General features: G+C 42.8%; 1 protein-coding gene across 7 annotated transcripts; it reads right to left on the bottom strand.

Moving 5' to 3' along the window:
• Positions 1-1,429: 1,429 nt before the first annotated feature.
• Positions 1,430-22,464, bottom strand: LOC113026563 (coiled-coil domain-containing protein 136-like). Of its 7 annotated transcripts, none has more exons than XM_026175488.1 (10): positions 21,722-21,991; positions 21,422-21,569; positions 14,564-14,881; positions 10,334-10,408; positions 9,480-9,782; positions 8,372-8,489; positions 7,636-7,912; positions 7,421-7,552; positions 5,650-5,762; positions 1,430-3,611 (listed from the first exon to the last, which is right to left on the bottom strand). In XM_026175488.1, exons 2-10 carry the CDS (start codon positions 21,471-21,473, stop codon positions 3,599-3,601), a joined length of 1,401 nt encoding a protein of 466 aa, XP_026031273.1. In that variant the 5' UTR covers positions 21,474-21,569; positions 21,722-21,991; the 3' UTR covers positions 1,430-3,598. The 7 variants fall into 7 exon arrangements, with proteins under 7 accessions (XP_026031273.1, XP_026031274.1, XP_026031276.1 ...); XM_026175489.1 differs by having other exon boundaries at positions 21,422-21,566; XM_026175491.1 differs by lacking the exons at positions 21,422-21,569; positions 21,722-21,991 and adding an exon at positions 22,402-22,464.
• Positions 22,465-24,897: the final 2,433 nt, after the last annotated feature.

Genomic DNA, 24,897 nt, shown 5'->3' with positions numbered 1-24,897 from the left:
GTATGGACACAGCACGGGGTGCCCATGGTGATCTCCCACCTGCTAGTAAGATACCTTTTAACACTGTTGTTCCACTCAACAACGACGTGTTCCAGCGCTTCATATAAATGACATATGTTGTGAAGTTACTGTAAATTTGACATTTTCCTGCAGCTGAAAGAGTCAGAGCCTGTCAGGACCTCTCAGGGCTGACCACGAAGCACACCAAAGTGAGTTTGTTTCTTTCTGAACAGAGGATTTCTCTCCTTTATGATGGAAGCAAGGTGTCCCTGAGATACTGGAGTGTTACTTTACTCTGCTAAATCTATGGTGGACCATAGCACTGCAGGAGAAATGCACATTCTTTTAAGCTTCATCCAGAACATTGTCCAGAAAAGTTGTGTCAGTGGGTTTTACACAGGCACAGTGAACTGATACTTCAACTACAATCTTTAAAAAAAAAAAAAAAATTATATATATTCGCACAAATTACAACATCACTGAATATTTACACAGAATCAAATCATAATATAATAATTTTTTAAAATACAATTAAATAATGAATCAGAATTTACAGAAAAAACAGAGCACTATTCTACATTTTAATCACTAAAAACATTGCAAATATTCAAATTCTACAATGGTATTTCTTTAATTTGTTGGTATAAAGTGTCTTATTTTTGTTCAACTCCAGCTCCCATCTTTATAAGGAACTATAAAGAATGGTGAATAACTAAACTCAAGCAAGAACCGTAACACGGAGCAAGATCTGTTGACCTGGACTCTGTTGAGTTGGCATTATATCTCCACCAGATTGCCCATGGCTGCTATCACAGTCAGCGGTCTACCTTTTTTAATTAGCTTTTCCCTGTTAGTCTGTCAGGTGAATATATTAAATATTTAATAAGGGATTTGGGGTGAATTTGCAGGACAGATAGGCCTGAGGCCAAAGGCCAGCTGATTAAATTTTGCTGGATCTGACACTTCTTTAGCCCTAACTCTGAGCCAGAGCAAAATAGAAACCTGGTTCACAATCCGAAGTGAAATATTTTGAAACTTGGAAAAGTAATTTCATGTGAACCAAAAGTGAAAGACAGCCGTGCAGTGAAGGGTTTTACCGGCACTAGTTTTCTATAGAGCTGCACATGTAGGCTACTTTTAGATAATTGGATGCACTCAAACTCAGTAAACCATGAGCTGTGGCAGTGGAGTCATGAGTGTAACCTCTGTGCCATCTGTAAGGAAGCCATGTCTGTCAGCTTATGTCACGCCGTTGGAAGGAAGTTTATTAATATCCATACAACCCATGTAATGTGACGCCACCAGGGAGACTGCTCTTACTCAGGCTGGACTTATGTTTTCATGAATGGGATTCCGTAAGACCTTTATACCTTGTGACTGATGCCGAGTGAGGCCACCACCCAGGAAAAAATAAAGCTCTCAGACATCATGTGGGTCGGGTATATTTATTTTCTCAAGTCGTGTACAGTGCAAAATAGACCTCCGTGTAACAAAATAGCCACAACTATATTGAAAACAACAATGCTATCCAAATGTAAAGCAGTAAGCCGAGAAACACTGCAGTTACAGAAGCTCGTGAAACTATGATAAAAGTCAGTATTCATGAAGGAAACTCAGAGTGAGTGACACATGAATCAAATCAGACAGTATTCTATACTAATGCAAGTAATGGGAATTCCATTTCTATTGTACGATTGATCCAACAGACACTGACAACATTTGCAGTCCAGCGGCACATTTTCTGTTTTCTTGTGCATATGCAGAAATAAAACTTGTCAGGCATTGCTAATGAAGGTTGAGGCTTCAGAAAAAACTTCCAATACGTTTCAGAAACTCAACAGGTTTTAAGAAACAGGAGTTGCACTTTCTGGCACCTACGGTCAACTGCAATCTAAACGCATGCAACGGCTACACTACCTCTAGACACGGAGGTACTGAAAATGGTAAGCGATGCTATCAATCCTCCTGAATGACATCACCATAAATAATGAACATTAAAATGACATATATTTCGGCTATCAAATATACGATGCTCTTTCAAAATAGAGTAGACTTTCTACAAAGCTAGTACAAATGGATTTAAGAAATATCTCTCCCATAGTACTATATGTCACATCTATATACATGAAATACAAAGAATCCACATAAACAACATAAATTATATATTTGTGCTTCTATGTTTTTCTAGCATGCCGTTTTCAGTTCTAAAAGATTTTTCACCAAGAAAATAACATATATCACAAATGTAAACAGAGTCCTGCCATAGATACATAAGTTTTTCCTAACTGATGCTTAGCCTAACTCGTTCTGACACTTTCTTATTTACATATTTTGGACCCATAACTGCGTCTGTAATGCCTTCGGAAATAGCTGTGCTCGCTCATTTCACTGCATCAGTGTTATAATCTGTCAATATCTGGATATCAACTGGTAGTAATCAGACCTGCAGGGGTTTTTCCCCCCATAAAGCATGTAGTAGGTAAAGCTGAAGGTCGACATTCTCACACTGTGTACCTTGAACAATCTGCAGTCGCCTAAAAAAATCACTAACAAAACACTCAAAAGCCAGTTTAAAGCCTTACAGAGGAAAACGAACATGAATTCCTTCACAATGACATTAGCATTAGCTTAAAGTATACGAAACAATGACTACATAGACCCTCCCCACCAGGATTTGCTCCTAACGCTGCTTTATTATGTTGGTACATAACAAGAAATCATATTGTTGGGGTATTTCAAAGTGAAGTGGCTCTGCATTAACCTCCTGGTGTGTTGGTTCATTGATAAATTAAGGGGAATGTGAAGAGGGGCTGACCACAATCAGCCTTCTCATGCTTGCAGACTTTGTAATGAAGGCTGTCTAATATCTAACTTAAGGGCAAAATAACACAATAATAGATATGATAGACTGCTAATTCATGAAGACTTGTTAACTTTTGTTCATGCATATATTGCATTGTTTTTTTGGCGGGTGGGTGGGGGGTCAGTAACTGATTGTTAACAATTCTTTCTGCTATGTACACTTTTGGGGGTTTCAGCGCATTACTCCAAATCAAATGCTTGTCCTTATGATCAGAGACACCTATTAACAACAGTTTAAATAGTAAATAAATAAATAATGGTTAAATAAACTAAAACCAATTTAGTACATCCTACTGAAAAACATAATTTGTCACATTGTTAAAAGAGAAAAAAAAATCATATTCACTGGCACAGAAGAGGAATGACACAGCACTAGCATACATTTAAAGGACAGTCCTTGTGTGCACTGTCTGCAGGTCAGCTCATTGTCGTCTTCAGCCTTGAGTGATGCCGGGCGCATCTTTCTCAGCCTGTGCGTGCATGTAGTACCGTCTCGTTAGAGATAAAGGTTTCCCCGTAGGTGTTTCTACTACAAAGTTGTCACTTCTATCACATTTAGATCATTCCGGGTGACTCGATATAGACATGGCAGGAGACGTGAGGGCTGGTCTGAAGCAGACGTCCGTCCCGTGCGGTTGTTACCCATCCAGTCAGAATCGGACGAGAGCTCTCAATAAGCTAGTCATCACTAGAAGCACAGCTGTGGCTGCAGTGATAGTCACAATGGAGCTCCAACCTACCTCACTCCCCTGAGGGAAGACACGAAAAGAAGAGTGTCAGGAGTCAGCAGAGGTTAACTGTCACCAATAGATACAAACTAGATGTCTTATAGAAAGAATAGTTCCACGTTTAGGGAAATGGGCACAATTGCTTCTCTCAGAGATTGAGATGAAAAAAAAAAGGAGATTGAGATGAGAAGATTGTTACTGATTTAATGTCAGTGTAAACAAATCAGGGGGTAGTTGGTTAGGGAAACACCAACTCACACCTCCAAAGCTCACTATTTACAAACCACATTTTAAAATAAATACTAATTTAAGCTAAATATCATTTGGCTGTAGTTTCACATTTGAAACAAATAAATGGTAACAATCTTCTCATTTAAATCTTGGCAAGAAAGCGGTAAATCATATTTCCCAATAAAATGGTTGAGCTTTTTCTTTACATTATTCATTCAGTGAAGCTCAAAGATTTCTTGTTTTTCAGTTTTGCCAAACTGCCCACCCGTCCCATGTTGACCTTTCATAAATGGTCCACAGTGGTTCATATTATCTGTTTTTCAGTGTGTTTCAGATTTTAAAGGCCGTATTTGGAATTTCTTCAGTTTATATTCTCCCATAACAACTAAACACAAAGATTCCTGACAAATAAAGGATTAGTTCACCAAAATAACAGAAAAACATATTTACTTCTGACTGTATGGACTAAAAGCACTAGGCTATCAACACTTTACATCTACAGGAGCTGCTCGGCCATGGAAACCCATCCCACGAAGCTCCTGGTGCAGTTTATGTGCTGACATTAATGCCAGAGGAGGTTTGGAGCTCTGCAGTTATTGAGTCAGCAGAGTGTTGTTGACCCTGCTCTGTAACTTTACATATCTAACAGTAGACGCTCTTTAGATTGGCCCATTTTTTCACAAATGTTTGTAAAGCCAGACTGCATTGCTCGATTTGCTTTGCAATGCAACTGAAAACACCTGATTCCCAACATAACGAGGTGTGGACATGCTTGTATTCTTTAAATTTCATCTTTGATACCTCCAAAGATCATTCGTCAGCTGTGTGGTTTATTAGCCATGCACTATCATTCCGTGGACTGTTGTTATATTACACAATTTATAAATAAAGGAGAGTAGTTTTAAGTAGTTTTTCGAGCCCTGCCATCTTTAGTACAGTGGCTAAGACAGACAGCGCCATTTCACCTAATCACTTTTTATGTAGTACTCCTTGCAAGTTCGTTTTACTTCAAGATCCCAAATATCCAAATATATATATTTACACATGACCATTTAACATTTGTACATGTTTATTTTTATCACCTCATTTTCATTATGTCTTTTTCCTCCTCCACCATTGCACTTTCTCCTCCCTTATTTCCACATCTTGCTCTTCCTCTTCCTTCTCTCAGCTGAAGTCAGGACTCTAACACATAAAAACCTGCTTATTTATTATTGACCCAATTACGTATTGTCAGCAAATTAGACGTGCAACCCTCCCATCTCCAGACAGCTCACAGCGAGCCAGCTAAACACTTTGAAACTCCAGGATTTCAAAGCTGACCTTGAAAGAAATTTCATGAAACTATAATGAGTAAGATATCATATGAAAGGGCATGGAGAGAGCTGTACAACCTGTTTCATTTTTTCAATGACGGCTTAATGTTTTGCAAATGACACGCCGCAAGAATATATCTTAAAAAAAGTTTTTACAGCTTAAAAGCCAAAGATTTCAGCCAGTTCTGCTCCAATCATCTGGGTAAAGATAATAAAATGCACAATTTTAATATGTAATGCTTCCTTGTCTGAGGTCAAACATCAGAGTTGTTGTTATAAAAGCAGGCTGATGTCAGCATGTTGTAATAAGACATCATAAAACCTTAAAGTTTTAGTATAGCCCTTGCATTCTGGGGGAGGGGGGATTACGCTCTCTGAGTGCTCTTGTTTTTCTTTCGTTTAGCATATTATTGAAATTTTTTTTGTGTAATTTAGGTGAACTAATCCATAGCATATTTTGCGAGAACCATAAGTAGCATTACGCTTCAGACAGATATAAGCTCCTCCCATACCTTGCTCTCTGGGACGCCAGCTCCGACAACCAGCACCAGACCACAGCCACAATTACAATCATTCCTATGAAGGGGATGGAGAGAACAGCGTGCTCAGACGGATGGATGAATCTCTGAGGAGGGAACAGAAACAAACACAAGGACCATGGCAATGAAGGGGATGAATGAATGATGGAGCGACGTAGCCAAATAATAAAACAAACAGATAAGGATGTGTGACAACGGCACAAATGGACCACCACTACACTACACAAATCACTCAATTCTAAGTGTGAAATGGCCTGTGGCTGTGATATACGGGGGGAAGGACTGTGATGGAGTGATTTAATATTTCCTATTAAACAAACAATGCATAACTTTACGGTGACATAAACATCAACTCAGTGTGAGTATGCGTGAGCAGTCCTGTGTGGCATTTCCTGGCTGCGTGTGATATCATGCTAGCAAAAGAAAAGAAAAAGAAGGAAAGGCACGCAGGATGGACTTAGCATATGAAGGTGTATTAGTCTCTCTATCCTCATTTTGAAGTTAAATTGTTCGTAAGTCGTAAGAAATTTGTCGTCAAACAGGCTGAGAGGTCATGGACATTCAGAGAACAAGGACAGCATCAGAGACAGGCACGGGTAGACAGTTTGACACGATGTGGAGACATCTCATCATGGCTGTTGCAGACAAAACACAGTTCTGTTTTCACTGGATGATTTCAACCATCGCAAGCATATGATCCAAATTCTGAGGTTTTGTTTAGATTTTTCACTGAGTTTTTATGCGCTCTTTTTAAAACTTGATAATACTCGACTTTCAGAGTAGCGACTGTCTTTGCATGGCAATGCAGGTGAAAGCACAGACTGTTCTACCGTCAGTGCATTCTAATTCCTCGGGAGCTTTGCAATGGAAATCACAACCTATGCTTTCATTCAGTGGCACCTGGAAGGCTGAGAGGTCATGAAAAATACATTGAACTGAGAAGTTATAACTCATAGTTCAATGTACAAACCATGCTGGATGCTTTCAAGTACTTATTATGTAAGAATAGTCGCGCTTTAAATGAATATGGCATGAATTGTGTTCACTTTCATTTCATTTCATTTAGATTTTTCATATGTAACTTTATTAGAAGGAAGAGAAACCAGTCTGGTATTAAATAAAAAGTCTAAACAAGAAAAAAAAAAGCAGCTTAATTACATTTACTGTTTTAAAAAGATCTCAAGTCTGCTTATATGCTTCAGTGGTATAAAGTGCATTAGCTCCAAGGCGCCTGAATGCGTTTTATTAGAGATTTTGTGTTTTTGTCAAACAACAGTATTTAAGCATTGCTCTAACTGAGCAGTCAGGACACAGACACAGTGGGGGGAACGTTCCCCAGCCCAAAGCACACAGTAAATACTGATATGGGCTGACAGGCCAGGTCAGCTCATATCAACACATGTATCGCTGCAGTATGGGACACATAAAAAAGTGGGCTCAACAGACACAGGATACAGTGAGGAGCAATGTGAGGTTCGTTATGTGTTAGTAGATAGTGTGACTGCAAACAACAACAACAAAAACAACTTTACATTTTCTTCATTGTGTAACTGGAATATTGCTTTTAGAATAAATTCATATCATTTAAAAACAAGTTCAGAAAGCGATGATAAATATCTACTAAATATATTATTAGTAATCGCAGAAAGCTGTGCAGCTTTTCAATCAGTTGCTCTGCTGATGCCGGCGCTATACTTTTATTATAGTTTGTCCCATGATGGGCTTGAGCTCTGCGGTTCCTCACCTGCGTCCCCCCCGACAGCTTCTCCAGCTCTGCCTTGCAGCGCTGCAGCTCCTCCTCCAGCTCTGCCCTCTCCCTCTGACTGCTGTCATACAGTACCTGCAACTCCTGCAGCTCCATCTTCAGACCCTCACACTGGAGGACACAGAGGCCAAAAGAATCAGAAGAATAACGTGTACCAAATCTGTGCCACTTTCTAGCAAAGCAGGGCACTGTACCTCTCTCTGAACTTGTGAGGCCTTCTCCTCAGCCTGTTTCAGCTGGTCTCTCAGCGAGAAGATCTCCCCGATCCCTCCGGTCCAGCTCGTCGGCGTCATCGGCTTCCCATCGAATGAGATGTTCTTCTGGATGGAGGCGTCCACCAGACGACAGTTCTCAGACTGGGCCATGGTCATGTAGCTCTCTGTCATGACCTCATCTGAGCCGGTCTCCATCTCCTTTCCCTCTGTGCCCTCCCCCGCGTCTTCCTCTTTCAGCGACAGGTAGACGCTAGAGCTGCGAGATCAAAAAGCGGCTTCAAATTAACCGGCTTCTACCATTTTTTTTATTTCTTATTGTAAAAACGGGAGGATGGGAGGATGTGTTAACCCTTAGAAGAAATGTTGATATCAAATGGTGACACTGTTTTGTCAACCTGCTTGTCAGCTACACATACATTTAAACCTGAAGTTAAAATATTTACACCCTATAGCACAGTAACAACTATTCTTTTCAATTTCCCAGTAAACGGCCAGACAATATTGGCAAATGCTCATCATATAGAACAACCTTACAATTCAAAGGCATTCTTAATTCTTAATTGCTTATGTGTAATCCCTCATATCATGCTACAACTTTACTGAAGTGCTTAAACAGGTGGTCGGTGCTGTGATGGGAGCTAGTGATACCAGAGGGTATCCCCTCCAGCTGATCCAGTGAGCACAGCTGACGAGCGAGCAGTCGTTGACCTCTCACCATGTCCTCTGTCTTTGCAGCAGCTGCAGCCTCTCGGAGAGCCGTCTGTTGTCCTCCTTCAGGGTCTGACACTCCTCCCTCAGCATACGGCACTCCTCCTTTAGCAGGTCAACGTCACCTGTCGGAGCAAGAAGGGCACATATGAGGATGTTTAAAACGACATTGTATACTCCTACACATCTTTATAGTACAGACAGTGTAAAACGTAAATTTTAGTCATCCACTCTCTTGTCAGAGCACGAGAAGCTTTGGAACAATCTCATATCTGTCTGCTGAAGATGAAGCGACAGCCAGCAGCTGGTTAGCTTAGCCTGGATTGGCAGCAGGATGACACATCCATGCCAGCTCTGTCTCACTGGTATCAAAATCCGACTGGCAGTTCCTTTAAGGCTTACAAATGTTTTAGTAAGTGCAAGAACTGAAGCAGAAAAGCCATTTTCACCAATAATGTTTGTGCATTTTGGGTGATGTTCCCCCCACCCTCGGTCCCACCCAGCTCCAGACCCCAGCGGTGACATCATGCGCTGGAAGTGTGGGTCCCTCCCTGTCGTGACCTCATGTCCCTGGTATTCTGAATATACACACACATGTCACTCCCTTTTCAACTCCCAGCAATCCTATTTTGTAGCATTTACTGAACCCGCCAGTGACAGATGTTCTTGACTGCAGTTTACTAACATGCTGTGAGGGAACGAGACCATCCTCGTGCAAAGACTGATCACAGGCTTTTTGTGCTAAACTTAAAAGCTTGAAGAAAGAAGAAAACTTTATTTTTAAGCTTGTGAAGATGTTTTCACCTCTAATCCAAGAGGCTTCAGTAAGAGTCCCAGGTATTTAACCCCTACTGGGGGTTGTTCCTGTGAGAGGTGGTCATTGACCTACTACTTCTCATGTCCTACGTCACATGAGTTAAGATGGAGAAAAAAGGTGGATTTAATGCCTAGTAGGGTTAAATTCACAAACTTAAAGATGACCAGTCGCCTTTTTTTCTCAAGTTTGTAAGACTACAATGACTTGGGTAACTAAGAACCTAATAAGACACACGTGATGCAACGTCACTTCTTCTCTGACATCTGTCCCCCCCCCCCCCCTTTTCCTCATCCCTCACCCTCTCTCCTCTCGGCCTCCCTGCGTTGGCTCTTCATGCTGATTTCGGCCCTGAGCGTGGTTATCTCCAGCTCGTACTCCTGGGTTTCTTCACTTAGGCGCTGGAGCTCGGCCCGCCGGCGACACAGCTCTTCCTGCAGTGAGGCGATGTCGTTCTCCCTCTCCGCCGCTGCCTCCTCAGCGGCCTGCTGGAGCAGGAGCACCTCCTCCTGAGCCGTGCGCAGCTCCTCCTGGGCCTCGGCCAGCTCGCTCTCCTTCTCCTCCTCCAGGCTGTACATCTCCTCCTGCACAGAGCGCAGCTGGGCTGTGGCAAGCGGGGGAAGAGGAAGAAGAGGAGGAGGAGAACGTTAGGTTTTCTTTATGGCAGATGTGTGGGTGAGACTGCAGTGTCAGTATGGGTGTATATGTATGATCTCACCTGAGGCTTTGCAGTAGTGGGCCTGTGTGTGTTTGTGTGTGTAGGTGGTTAGTGTGCACTTGCATACGCCTGTGTGTGTGTGTCTGTGCGGGTGCTGTTTGAAAGAGGAGCTGATGTAACTGATGGTAACTGGCATGCTTTTTATTCAGGGTCAGGTTGGGATTATTAGTTTAGTCATTTCAGGAATGGAGAGTTTTCTCCACCTCGCAACTTAAAAAAAAAAAATTTCCCTTCTGATTCTCTGTCTTTGAGAACAAAAAATCTGCATAAGTGGTAGCATGAAACAGAAGTCAAGCTAATAAATTAGCAGCTTAAAGATCAAAATCTGCAGAGACCTTAAGCACTGAGGGATGTAAAACTTTTGATTTTTTTAATCCAAGGGGAAAAAATGACACAAAATGTTATTTTAGAGATCTTTAGGCATATTGTGTTGATACCTTGCAGATTCTGGATCTGCCGTGTGAATGCCTCAGCCTGATGGGCACTTGCCAGACGCTCATCCTCCAACAGACCTGAAGAGGAGAGACGGGGAGTCAGGAGTGTGTAGTGAGATAAGAGGGAAAAAGTGCAGCAGGCCAAAAGAAGAAAGATGACAACTTGATAAGCTGTTCAACCTTGAGGCATGACTGGATGACACAAGCAGCTTTGTATGTCTGCTTCTGTTAAAAGCAATGAACAGTACGTGAGCAGACCGTCAATATTACTTAGCAGGATTTTTCTTTCTGGTATGCGAGTTCCTAATGATCCTTTTCATTGGAAAATTCTCTTCTAAACTTAACAGATAGCAGTAGAAAAATAACACAGAGTGTTTTGGCTGCCAGTTTCACAGCTTTTGGTTTGCTGCTATTTTTGAATTTCTGTTTATTTTTGGTCCCTATCAGTATGTCTCATGCCAAATGTTTTCTGCCACATACTTCAGGCAGATTCACTGATGGCTTTTATATAGCAGCAAGAGGAGCTAGAAGGATAGCGAGAGCGTATTCTTAAATCAAATCATATGTCCATTCAATTCAGTTTTATTTACATGGCACCAAACCACAACAACTGGCTCAAGGTGCTTTAAATTCTAAGGTCAAGGCCCTAAAATAATAGAGATAAAACTCCAAAAATCAGACGACCCCCTATGAACAAGCACATGATGACAGTGGGGATGAAAAACTCCCTTTTAACAGGAAGAAACCTCCTTTATGGGGTAATGTAAGCTGAATGGTGAGATGTCTCTATGTGTTAGTCCTGCGACAAACTGGCGATCTGTCCAGGGTGTACCCGGCCTCTCGCCCTATGGTAGCTGGGATAGGCTCCATCCAATCCACAATAAAGATAATGGAAGATAATGGATCGATGGCTAAATTATAAACACTTAGAGTGAATTAAGATACTTGTAAAAAAACATGCACACACACAAAGTACTTTCACAAGTACAATTTAATTGTAAAAAAAGGGTTTTTTTTAATCAGTATTTGGTGCACCTTTCATTAGTACAACTTCTTCTATACATTTTTGGAAACAAGTGGGTTGCTCCAAGTGTTTTGGAAAAGTTGCCACATTCCTTAATTGCTTGTGTCTCTTTGTGTAATCCCAGGGTGACTCCATGTTGCTAAGATCAGGGTCTCTGTGGGGGCTGTACCATCTGCTGGAGGACGCCTTAGCCTTCTTGTGGCTTGTGTACTTAATGGCAGTGAGTTATCTACAGATCAAATTTCAGATCAAATGCCTTCTTCGTTGTGTTGTGTCCTGCATAAGAACCTAAACATGTAAAGTGCCTGTTATGCCCACTGACTTCAGGCTGCTGCTTGGAAGAGTGTTTCAGGTCTATCTGCGGCACCCCTCCAGGCGCCTGATCACCAACACCTGCGGTCTGTAATATGAAGCAAGACCAACAGACCCGGGGTATATTTTCATACCCCAACGTTTGGGTTCCTGCTATGCAGTCACGCAAAAGGTGGCTATCAACCCTGAGTTTTCCAATCTATTCACATAAAAAGGCATTGGCAGAAGGTGACCAGTCTGCTGGCAGCACGCAGGAATATTTTACAAAATAAGAGCAAACTATAAAATTAGAAAACTCATCATACACGCCAAATGCACAGTTGCTGCAGCCAAAGGAGAGGTGTGTGAGTGTGTGTGATAGGAAAAGTGCTGTACTAGCATGTGTATGCGCTTTAAGTGATTTGGTGGTCAGCAAGACTGGAAAAGCGTGAGACGGCCTGAATAAAATCTATTTAAAGCCGGGAGGAAAGTTGGAAAAAATGTGCACGGGAAGATCTGACTAAAAATACGTCTGAATTCACTCGCTGCCTAAATGTGAGTAGCTGCTTCTTTTCTGTATAAGCCAGTTTTAGCCTTACTATTTAAGCAGCAACCCGGTTGCATTAAATGGTGTGAGAGTAAATATAAACACATAATTCAACCTGGTAAGGCTTGCTTGCAAATTTTATATAAGGTCAACGAGTACAAGTTTGAAAATAGGGTAGGTAGGTATAGCGTAAGTTGCCTGGCAATATACTTCATTATGAATGATCCTTGTAATACAGAAAACTCAGTTAAACCCTGAAATTCTTTACTGACTCTTATTCCTGCTTGATAGTGCTGGTCTCTGAAGTCCATGTGATTATCACTGGGGCTGGATAACTCTCATGTCTCAAATGTCTCAAAATCTCATTTGGAGATTTTGAGACATTGTCTGTCTGTTTTTTGATCACCTGCTGCTTCACTGTTTCGCTTTCCTTATGTCCTGTTCAGTGACTGAAAGAAGTCTTTGATTCAATTTAGCTTTAACAATATAACATGTTTTGTGTTTAAACAGGGAGCTTAGCATTGTGACATTTTGTTCGGTTAAACTATCATACCAAATGGAAAAGACTGTGATAAGCCAACTTTAAGCTTGAAATGAGGAGCAAGCCAGTCACTGGCTAAAACTAAGATAAGGGCTGGCCTCTTCTTAGAGGGTTGGGGTCACTTAGGTCTCATCTATCTGCAGTGGGCCTCTCTCAGCAGAGGGGGACTTCTTAAAAAAGACAGATAACCGCTGACTACACAGGAAGCCCTCCATAACAGGCCATTGTGCCATTTCACCAAACTCACCAGTCGCTTCCCAGAATGTTCTCACCAAGCTCATGAAATTCATAAACAATCTACTTGCTGAACATCAGCTGTTCAGTATCACCTCACAGTGCCACTTGCATGGATGTAGAATCTCACTTTTTTATTTTCATAATGTTTAAGCTACAGTTAGTAGATTGTTATCAATATTATTTATAACTTTTTCCATTTTAAATTTGGTTTTTAACGCCCTCAGATTAATCCATTCATCAAGCTACATCATTACTGGTGTGGGCGTAGAAACCCGAAACCGAGACAACCGCATCTGCATGCATCAGCTGCCAACGCACCGAACAGCTGACTGTTCCCAGAGGGTCTCGACCAATACTGAATTCTGGTTGAGGTCTAGGACACTCCGTCTAGAAACTTCCCGCAGTGTGAGCGCAGTTGTCTGAGGAATGGTTCCTCCCGCTGCCAGACAAACTGCTGAGCTCACCATGCTATGTCTCTAAGAATAACACACTGTTAAATGCACACACTCATAAACGCACACACACTGAGCTCAGTGTAACCTCATACCCAAGGCCTTAGTCACTGCTAGTGTCTCTGAGCATTATGCTCATCATTTCTAAGGTATGAGCTTATGCTCTTCTTAATGACTATGAGCAACAGACTGTCTGTAACCACATATAAACAGTTCGCCTTCTATATATGTATCTAACAAAATTTCACAAGGATGCCTCAGGTACAAAGTTAAGAGAGGGTTTTTTCTACTGATCAGTGTAGAAATAGGGGAAAAAATAGTGCAAACATTTATGTAAAAGTACTCTGAAGAAAATTCAGGCTGAGATTGTAACAGGAATTTTATAATCATGTGTCTTACAGCACAAATGGAGTTTTTTTCACAGCGAGGGAAAGGCCAAAAACAAGGTTAGTTAAAAATGTTAGGTAGCGTTTTTAGCTCACAGAAAATTTAGCCGCAATTAAATGAAAGGTTTTTTTTTCTTTTTCAACTTTGCTTGTTGGTCTTAGCTATTTCCATTATTTTTTTTTCCACTCACTGAATATGCATGTGTTGGAAATGTAACGAATGAAAGCCCAGGGTTATTGCTTTTGTAAATGCGATTTAGGAGCGGCGCTGGCAAACAATTTGCAGATTTGAAAAATGATGGTTAATTGCAAAATGTAGATTCATTTCTAAGCAAAGCGCTTGGTGTAGCATTGCTTTTTGCAAAGCTGTCCCAGAATTAAAAGAAGGAAAAATTATTTTATGAAGAGAAATCGGAGAAAGAGGCCCAGCTATTTGTGTTTTATTACCTACGTGTGTTCAAATGTGACGTGCTTTTTATTCAGCTTTTGTTACCGATTCCAGTTGTGACTGAAAATGACAGATAGAAATGTTAGAACGGGGACTATCATGGCAGTCAGCATATTCTATAAATGCCAGAAAAAATGTTACAGAATTAATGCATGTTGATGGATGATTAGTGCATTTGCATTGATTTTTATGGGAGATGCTTTAATGTTAATGTTAATAAATTAATAGTTAAAGGTATTAAATAATGAACATACATATTACAGTTAAGGGATACAGTCCTAGAGGTATTCAAGGCTAGAGTTCTCACCTTGCAGCTCGTGGAAGCTCTCCTGATGTTTGTTGGAGGTCTCTCTGGCCTCCTCCAGCTCCAGCAGCAGCTGCAGCACCTGCGCCCTGAGCTCCTCCAGCTCCTGCTCCTCAGTCAGCGACTCTTGCTCCTTCTTCCTCTTCTCCTCCCCTTCACCTTCCTCCTCTTTCAGTTTCTTTTCTTCCCCCTCTTCCTCCTGAGATCTCTCCTGGTCCATCTCCTCTTTCTCGTTGTTCTCCTCCAGGACTCCTCGCTCCTTGGCGGTTATCTCGTTGTCCATATTGGGGCTGCTCTCGGCTTTCAGATCACAGGGGTCATCTGGTAGAGAGATGGCAGACATTACGAGAAGGAAAAGGGATGGAGAGCCTTACAGGTGACAAACCCATCTGTCATCGCCTAAAAACTCAGTCACGCTTGGCTGCAGAGCAAATGGTCTCTTCTCCCCCGAATCAACAGCACCATCTTGTGATTAAAGTGGCACCGACTTCTTTGTACATCACATCCTGTTCACTCTGATTTAAGCGTAGCTGTTCAATCCCACAATATAACTGAAAATCCTCTTTTGTGATTAACTCTAAGACGCAATCCTTTTTCTTGAGCGATTCCACTGATTAAAGGAAGAAAATCACACGTGCCTTAAAATGTCAGAATTTTGTAATAAGCAGATGTTAATGTAGCAGCATTCACACACAACATATTTCTCTTTATTCACCGCATTTCAAGCTTCGTTGTGTTTATGGCACACGCATCCTTGTATCCGCACTGTGGATTTAAATGTTTGGCCAGCAGGTGGAGCAGGTTAGCTGACACAATGCGGAAACAGAAGTGGGGAGGTGAAGCAATCGCTATGACTCACCACTCAGCAATGCACCTCAAAGTCCACAACAACAGAGCTACCACTCATAGTAAGAGAGATGTGACACACAGCTCTTTCACGTGCTCTTGTGTCACATTTTTGCCTTCTTCTTAAAAGATTTCGCTCAGTAATAAGCTCAGGCCCAATCAGAAGCTCTAAAACCAAAAATGAGACATTATATATGAGGCAGACCAATAAGAGTGAACTTGATTTTGCATTACAGCTCTTTGTCTCGCTGCAGCTACTGAGACAAAGTCAGAGCAGTTCAGAAGAGAAGGCATCCCCGGCAGTTCTTCTTGCATTACACACACATGCAAACACACACTGACCTAATATCCTTTCACTCTCACTTCTCAACAGCATGCCCTCCTGGGTCAAGTCCTTCTCAGAAATAAATCAATATGTAGTACTGCGCATTCATGTCTGAGTGGTCTCCAAGTGGCCAAAAATTGCTGTTTGTACTCAGAAAGCAATGTGAGGATGGGAGAGGGGGAATAGTGTTCACTGAGGGACAGAAGATGGAGAGACGTGATGAGAAAAAAGAAGAAGGCTGCAGCAGGGGACGGAATAAAGCATTAACTAAAGATCTACCCTAATTAAGAGCGATGCTCACCGGTGTAATCTCGGCTCTGGGGATGCTTCCGGTTCTTGTGCTAATTATTTTTTCTTTCTTTTTCTCTCCTCGCTAGATGTAACCGTGTACATCACAGCATATTTTATCATGCATCTGTGACAGCCTTATTCCTTCCTGTCTCATAATGATGTTAATTTAAACAATGCGGCCCCTGAGAGGCATGCGAGAGGTTTCATGAGCGCAGGGCTATTTTGTCATTAAACTTTGATGCTGGTGTAACGAGTTAGTCATAAAGAAAGAGAGAGACGGAGCTCTGTGGCGGGGAGTTTTAGCCGGAGCTGCTTGTATAGCCAGGGGCGGCTAAAGGCCATCAAGAGACAAAAGGCTTCCCACTGAATATCACTCACATCCAAATCTCTTACAGGATATGTTGAGCTCATGGTAGGCAACTCCAAAAGGCTTTGGATCAAGTGTTTTCTTTTGTAAATGTCTATTCTGTATAGACGGTCATTATTGTCCTCACTTTAAAAAAAACACTTTTTAGGTATATTTAGGAGAAAGAGTCTGGCTTTGCATGATGCATCGTGTGCCAACCCTTACCACCACCTTTCACCTTTCTACTCATCGTATCGCTCTTAAAAGAAGCTTAATCTTCTCACCTTGTGGGTGAATATCGAGCACATTATGCAGCCAAATCAGCTGCAGTGACACCTGTGCTCACTCCACTGTGCTTGATTTTTTCTTTTAGTCACGCTGGGATTGCATTAGACATGGACGCCGCGCGCATACAAGAGCAGGCGACGGACAGCGGTGTCATCTCAGGAGCAGTGCAACAGCTCCGGGGAGAGGACGCCTTTTATCTATGCACAACACATTCTTTCATAATCACACTGCAGCACAGCACTCTGAGTATGTTGGTATACACACTGTGCCACTTTAGAAGAGAGGCAACAGGCAGAGCCAAGTAGTCTTTGTCAGCATCTCAAAAAGGCTGCCTGAGATTTAATTCAAACATTTAATGTGTCAACACCAGCCTTTTTGTTTTGCTTCTGATTTGGCATTCTGCGATGGAGCGTGGAGCATAATGAAAATTGCACTTTGCAAAATTGAAGAGCAGAGCGGGGATTTTTAGCCAGCAGAGGGGTGGGTGAGGGACGGGCAGCGAAATCTGAAGCTCAGCCTCGCAGTCTAATTAAGTAGACAGGAATTTACTGGAAAAAACAGCATTTATGCGCTCACCTTTTTTTTTTACAGTCTTTATCTTTAATGATACCGCTTCATGCAATCAGGTGTAATATAATAGGAAATGTGGAGCAAAGTGCTTTCGAGAGAATAGTCTCTCCCTATTGCTGCTAGTTAAATGAATTGACTGCTAGTTAGGTAGTTAGGAACATCTGGAGTCAAATCAGCCAATAAAAGAAACGACTGCTCGCTGAAAGGCGGCGCTGGAGGAGGCTGTCTACGGGTGTCGTGTCCTGGGTGTGTTGAGACTGAGCAAACAGGTGTGTGCTGCGGTGTCAGTGGTTCATTTGTGCATATGCCTCAAGAGTTTGCATTTGTATATGAATACACGCCAAGAGTGACCACTTCTCTTTGGTTTTGCATGTGTGTAAATACATAGAATATGAGCACGCATACATGTGTAGTGAGATCCCCACTTCTGATGAGTCTATATACACAACATAGCCTACTGTATTTATGATCATATATGTCTGTGATCTGCTCTGTGTGTGTGTGTGTGTGTGTGTGTGTGTGTGTGTGTGTGTGTGTGTGTGTGTGTGTGTGTGTGTGTGTGTGTGTGACGGATGTACGTGTAGGAGGCCATGCATAATGCACAACACCCCTCCTACCCCAGCTTTGAAATCAGCCCTGCTCTGATGTTGTAGCTTTTTCCCTGCACTGGCACACTTCCTCAGCAACACATAATACAGAGGAGGGAGGGGGAGCTGAAATAACAAGGAGCCACCGTAGGAGCATATGTGAAAGGGAGACGGGGAAAAAACAATTAGAGACACACAAGGAAGGAGAAAGATTTACGACGTTAACCCCACGCATCTCCACATCCACCATGCACCCTTGGTCAGCACACCAACAACCCAGAGCTTCAACATATAGAGAATCACCATGGTGATAAAGCTGTATTTTGGTCCACTGCTTTGCTTTCCATAGAAACCTTTCCTTTACCCCCCCAGAGAAGAGTCTGTGCAACTGTATCAGGTGCACTGTCACGAAGCCCACACGGTGAGGTCACCATCATATGAGATGCACTGCTTTCAAGCTGCGTGGAGACTCCAGATGAGCAGCAAGCGACAGAGGTGGAGGTCTTGTGAGGTTAAAGTGAGTTTATCTCTTTCCCTTGCTCTCTCTCTGTACTGCAAAGTCCAGGGAGAGTGAGGAACAACAGCAGCAGGAGAAGAAAAGAAAGTTGAAGCGACTTAATCAGCCGTTCTGTTATTTAAATGGAAAATTCGTATTTGCGCTTTCAAAGGGGAATAAGGGAAAGTGGGTCAATGGAATAGAAAAGCATCGCAGGATGTGCTATAATTTGGCCTCATTAGATGAGTACGCACAAAATCTGTGTCAGTGTGTGCATGCTGTAGGTGATTTATTCAGGGAATGTGTGTTTTTTTTTGGGGGGGGGGGGGGGGGGTTTCAATACGAATCTGTGGTGGTGCAGTGTGTGCATAAGCTTGTTGCATAGCTATTCCATTAGGGGTTTGAATAGCATCAGAAGAAGAACGGAAAACAAGTCATACAGTTATAACCCATTTCATCACAAATGAACCCTCCCCCCAAACCACCACCCCCAGCAAAGCAATCACTATGGAAAGCTTTTTTTTTATCACTTAGGTCTTATTTTGAAAAATAGGGGATACCACAGCTCACTGTGTATCTGCCAAAATTCAAAAAAGATAAATCCAGAGCGCGAGAAAGGGTGCGCTAATGATAGGTTGACAATGCCAAGCATTTCTGCGAGGGAAACAAAAAGTTAAAGCCATGGGGGCGGGAGGGGGGCTGAAAGAAGGAGCTGCGGGAGTTCATGAACCTTCTCCATTCACTTGAAAGTTTTAAGAATTTTTCCATTATACAGCCGAGTAAGAGTAAAGCACACATGGCACACTCGGTTTAGCCAGGGACCTGCAGAGTGCCTTAAGAGCCCTTTTTCCCCCCTATTTTTTTAAATGAAGCACTTAAGTCTGGTGAGAGAGACCAGAGAAGTGGGTGGGGGGAACATGTGACAGTGAGAAACAGGGATCAGGGATGCTTGAGGACAGAAAAGCATGCGAGATTTGTTTTCGTTTGTTGTTCTTGGCTTTTTGGTTTTTTGGTTTTCTCAAAGCAGCTCCCACATCTACAAAGTTTGTCCAAGGCAGCAACTTTGCTGTTTATTAGTTCCGGAGAGCTGAGAGAAATTCTGTTTGTGTATCTTTGGGGAGTATCACTGCTGATGTGAATTTTTGCAGCATGAGGGCACAACACTGGAGAGAAGATGAGGGAATGGAGGGAAAGAACAGGAGAGAAATGCTGCGTGGGCTGACGCGCTGGCAGGTGCAAAAGGTTTGTGTGTGTGTGTGTGTGTGTGTGTGTGTGTGTGTGTGTGTGTGTGTGTGTGTGTGTGTGTGTGTGTGTGTGTGTGTGTGTGTGTGTGTGTGTGTGTGTTGGAGGGTGCGTGGGTGCTGAAGAGAGCAAAGGATTCCATCTGAAAGAGGGGGACGAGATACTGAGTGGGAAAAGCTGAGAGAAGGATGGAGAGAGAAGTGTTCGGCAGCTCGTGCAAGTAGGAGGGAGGAACAATATGGTGGCCAGTGGCGGCATCGTATGCAGACACCTTGTAAATGTCAGATGTGCCTGTGATCTTGCTCGGCGGCAGCATGTGTTTGCACAGGAGCATCTGCAATCTCTGTTGGTAGATGTGGCAAGGCAGCGTAGAATTAATCCTCAGCAAAAGTGCAAAAACCAGAGAAATGCTGTTGATTTTTAATAAAATTGCTTTTTTGAAGAACCCAGACTTATGCTGAGAGTTAGGGCTGACCTCAGCCAGGGCACAATAAATGCACTTAAATCCCTTTAGATCCCCCAAAGGTACATAATTCAAAACTATATCACTTATCAACTCAGCTCAATCCACTTTCTAGGTCTTTTTATTCTCCAGAAGTCAGCCCTGACACCACCATAAGCTCAGTGTTGGCCGTCACGAGCACTTAATTCCCAGCTTTAAAAACATGCCTCAGGTTGTGATGAAAGGAAAAAAAATAAAAGAGTCCCTGGAGTTAAGAGGCTAGATAACAGGAACAAGCTTGTTAGGTAAGGAAGGATTTCTCCTGAGACAGCATCCGCGTTACGGCGATCAGGCTTCAGCACAACAAATGTAATAAACAAAACTGCTCACAAATGCAAGTGGTTCGATAAGTCTACGGGCATCTATGGTGAGCATATTAAAAGAAATGAGCCACCCAGTCCTTGCTCCTGAAAGTTCACTTTTAGGACATTAACAGAGGAAAAGGAAACCTGACTCTGAGCAAACTGCTGACCTGTGTATGTGTCTGTTTCTCCGAGCCCCTCCACACCAATAAACATCCTCCTTCCAGCGTCCACACACACACACACACACACACAGGGCCACTCTATCTGCAAAACACATACTCCTTCCTCATTGAGAATCATGGAAAGAGAGAGAGAAATACCACACATTTTCTCTGCATAGTTGAACAGTACTAATTCTATCTGAGGCGAAAACATAAAATAAAGATGCATTGTGTTCGCTGTCATGCAGCAACTTTCAGTGGAATGAAGTTACCAAGCAAGCCTAAGTGCAGCTGCTCATCTGCTCCAAGCCACTATGTGCACTAAAACAACGTCTCATTCCTCCGCAGATGATAATCTGTGTAAAACATGAGAGAGATTCAATCTTTAACAAAAATAACACCCAGCTCTGCATGACTCCAGATTCCATCAGTTCTCCATCGGGATAACATATGCAACAAATTCAACAGTGCTAAACGCTAGGCCTAAATTATTTCCTGCCTTTGGCTGCCAGCAAATCGTTACCTGGCAGCGTGTCGCCTCCATCAAACGTCCACAGATGCCGTATCTTACCGTGCTGTCCACTCACTCACTCACTCACTCACTCAGTCTGTCAGCTCGACTGCAGCTCTTTAGAAACACGCTCCCACAGTAAACACCTCGACACCAGACCACCCTTCTCCCGTTCCACATCCTGCCCACTTTACATCACTCACTTTTAGAGAGCATGCTCTTTCTTTGAAAAAAAGAAAAGAGAGAGAGAGATAAACATTAACCATCTACCTTTTCCCCGGCTGATCGCTGTCTATATAATCTGTAGTGAAAAAAAACACCGCCACACGGCTGTATCCAGCTACGCGGAGTCGCAGATGAACACACACTGACAACACAGCAGCACACAGACCTGTGGAGTCCAAAGCCTCCTCTATGAGTGGAGGTAAACGCAGTCCATCCATAGCCCCCCTGTCGCTGCTGCGAAGAGGGAGAGACGGAGGAAGAGTGGGCGAGAGAGGGTCAGAGGGTCCGCACGCCCACCTCAGCGGCCGCTGCTGCTGCGCGGAGAGGAGAGGAGGGAGACAAACACACGGAAAGTACTGATCGCGTGTCAAGTACTCGTACAGCACGCGCGCGCGCGCAGGCTTCGAATCTCACAAACTTGGCACACGCAAACACACGCGCGCATGCACACACAAACCGCCCGTACCTCGGGAGAGTTTGGGAAAGATCCCGGGAGCTGAAGGCTGGGCTCTGGAGCGTGGGAGAGATGCCGAGAGGGAAGAAGAGGGGAGGAGCGGAGCGCAGGGAAAGATGCTGTTTTCCAGATGGCAAGCTCCGTCTCCCTGCCCTCTCTCTCTCTCTGTCTTTCACATGCTCTCTCTCCCTTCAGGCTCTGTTTACTATGTTTGCACTCCTTTTTTTCTGCACCATCCTTCTCACCAATGCCTCCACTTGTGCCCCTTTTGCATTTGCTGACTTTTTACATTTGTTTACGGATTCACGATCATCGAGGCTGGGACGCAGATCTACGCACAGACGCGGACAACAATGATCACCAAGGCCCCCTTTTTTCAAAAGTCTTTTCACAGGTCCAAATGTGTGTGGTGATGCTTTAGACTAGCTTGCTAAATGTTAGCTTTAGTTGGAATCTTGGTGATTCATTTTTAGAAGCCCTAATAACAGGTAGTGTGAAAGGCATCACTGGCAATGCATTAAAAGTAGTTCAGACAATCACAGAACCAAGATATATGCAAATCCTACTTATAATAAAACACCGACCCGTGCTTCCCTTTTTTGTGCACACATTTACACTCACATACACTCTCTCTGTCTCTCTCAATTACTTGAGCATATTTTGGCCGTGGCCCCAAAGCCAAATGAATTTACCTATAATGAGATCCAGAATCCAGACAGGCTGTTGCAGTGGAGGCTGACAGCTAGCGTCGCAGATTACTGATCATTTCCCCTCCATTGTTCATTTCCTCCCCTCCCCTTGCTGACTCTCTCTCTCTCGCTCGCTGCTAATGAACAGTGTCACTTATGCTATAAATATATACATCATGTCAACCATAACACCACTCACTCAATTTTCATCACAACTTTCACACACACAGCTTTTTTTGTCTCTCCGTCTGTCTTTCAGCCCCCCACCACCACCCATACACACAGTTTCTCTCTCTCACACACACACACACACACTTTCTCACACTCAGTTTCAGCTGCCATCACATCTGGCAACTTCTGTGCAGTAAGGAGCCAGAGATTTGAGGTGTGGCGTGAAAGCCTGAAAATATGTCAGCAGACAGAGAGAGAGAGAAAAAGAAGAGGAAAGGAATGGGGGGCCAGGCTTAACCGTTCCCTGGCCCAGGAGGGGGATATTTCTAACACTGCACTGTCAGGAACCAGGAAGTGCTTTGCAGACAGAAGATGCACACACAACGTTTGACACATGCACTCTCATGTGCAATCTGGCAGCATCTGAAAGAGGAAATGTGTTTAAAAAAGGCACAAAAAACTGTAGCGGAACGGAAATAGAAGGAAGCAGAAAACCCGTGTCTGAGTAGCAGCATGTTCCTGTTGTTTGTATCTGTAATGAACAGCAAGTGATTTCTGAGAGGTCGACAACACAAAACAAGGGATAGGAAGAAAAAAAACAAAAACTGGAAAAGACCGATGTCTCCTTGTAAGCACTTCCTTTACTTCCTTGTGCAGCTTTTCTCGGGCAGCCTTAATCCTCAGACAAGGAGCCTGAGCAGGGAGACATCTTTCAGCTCTTAAGTCATCCCACAGTCTCCTCACCACACACAATAACACCCCCCACACAGACACACACACATACACAGGAAGGGAGAGCTGTGGAAAGCGCAGGCTGACAACACATGACAGGGTGTTGATAATGAGCTGACAATGTCTGGCTTCAATCCACGAATGTCACTCTAGTGTGGCAGAAGCAGCCGGGCTGCAAAGTAGAAGTGCCAAAGAGGAAATGCAGATACTGTCAAACCTTGGTCAAAATATTTTTAGTAGAAAGTTGAACCAGATCGATGTCATGTACCTGCCTCACCACAGGCCCCACAGACTCAGCCATGAAGCTGCAGTGAGGATAGCGCTGACTGCTGCACTGTTAGAGGCTTAAAAATCACTCAGAAATGTTGTTTGGTGGGAAATCGCGAGCATTTTATTGCAGCAAATGTCTCTACGAGTGCCTGTTGATCAAGATCTGGTCGTCCTGCAGTGAAACTGTTAGAGATGAGTTGTTTGTTCTGCTGCAGAGAGCAGTCCCACAGAGTGTGAGGTCACATGAAGGGAATCTGTCCAATCTGCTCAGACTGTGGTCTTTGTCTTGTCCAGATTCAACAAGTTACTGTGCCCACAGCCACAGTGCAGACGTCAGGAATGCGAGCCTATATTTGGCATGAAGCAAAAGAACAGATACGCACAAACATGCACACACACACGTCCAGAAGCCCCTTATTTCTTACTATTCCTCATATGCGGCATCACATTAAGCATCTTGCATTAGTGTAGCGACTGAATACGAGCGTTGACAAAGGATTTACATAAAAACGTGCATAACAACATGAAGAATTCATGCAATGACTGAGAGTATGTCTCACTACCAACTCATTTGATTTGCTGCAAAATTTCCATAAACATACGTACACAGCTGTGGTCCCCAGAGAAAAAAATCCTACTGTTTTCAGCTATTAACATTTGTGATTTGTAATGACGTGCGTCTGTAACCTTTGTACCCCCCCTCCACACAACCGTGAGGCTGTAGCATAAAAGAGGTCCTTAACTGGTGGACATTCCTTAATAGATTACGCACTAAGTACTGCCCTGTTTAACAGTCACTAATTTTATTTGTCAGCTGGGTGCTGCAAAATACAGAGAGGTGATTAGTGGTGAAGCTAGAAAATAAAGACAAACCACATGTTATTGAAAATCTGCTAATGCTTCCATTGGATGCTTCTGTACCTTTAAAACCAGCTTTAGAGGTGGCCTGGTAAATAACATTAAACTCTGGGCAGATCTGGGGCATGTAGATGTTTTTCACCAGCGCTGTAAGCTGAAACACTGTGTACCGCAATGCACCGAGCACTAGAGGACTACACTGTAAAATTTAATGAGCTGGCTTTACTTTAAAAAAAGGAAAATGCAAAATTGATGACTCAAAGAAAAAGTAACCTCAACTTAAGAGGAGTAAGTTATACTTACTTAACAGGGTACCAAGGATAGTATAGAGCCACAATTTGAAGTTAAAACTGTATTTTAAAAAGTCTATAGAGTTGTATTTTTTATAACTTTAGTGAATATTTTGGCAATAAATTCAGAAAATGTCACTATAAATGGTTATTATATTTATTAGTCAAGTCAAGAGTA

This window comes from Astatotilapia calliptera, chromosome 7, assembly GCF_900246225.1.
Source record: "Astatotilapia calliptera chromosome 7, fAstCal1.2, whole genome shotgun sequence".
NCBI lineage: Eukaryota > Metazoa > Chordata > Actinopteri > Cichliformes > Cichlidae > Astatotilapia > Astatotilapia calliptera.
This window is presented reverse-complemented; position numbering and strand designations above follow the sequence as displayed.

Bases quoted from the DNA above. Each gene is read 5' to 3' on its own strand.
- LOC113026563 (XM_026175488.1), bottom strand. From the start codon at position 21,473: ATGGATGGACTGCGTTTACCTCCACTCATAGAGGAGGCTTTGGACTCC. The intron at 7,913-8,371 runs GTGAGAGGTCAA...TTGATCTCGCAG, and splicing joins CTGCAAAGACAGAGGACATG to CTCTAGCGTCTACCTGTCGC. The intron at 7,553-7,635 runs GTACAGTGCCCT...TGTGTCCTCCAG, and splicing joins CCTCACAAGTTCAGAGAGAG to TGTGAGGGTCTGAAGATGGA.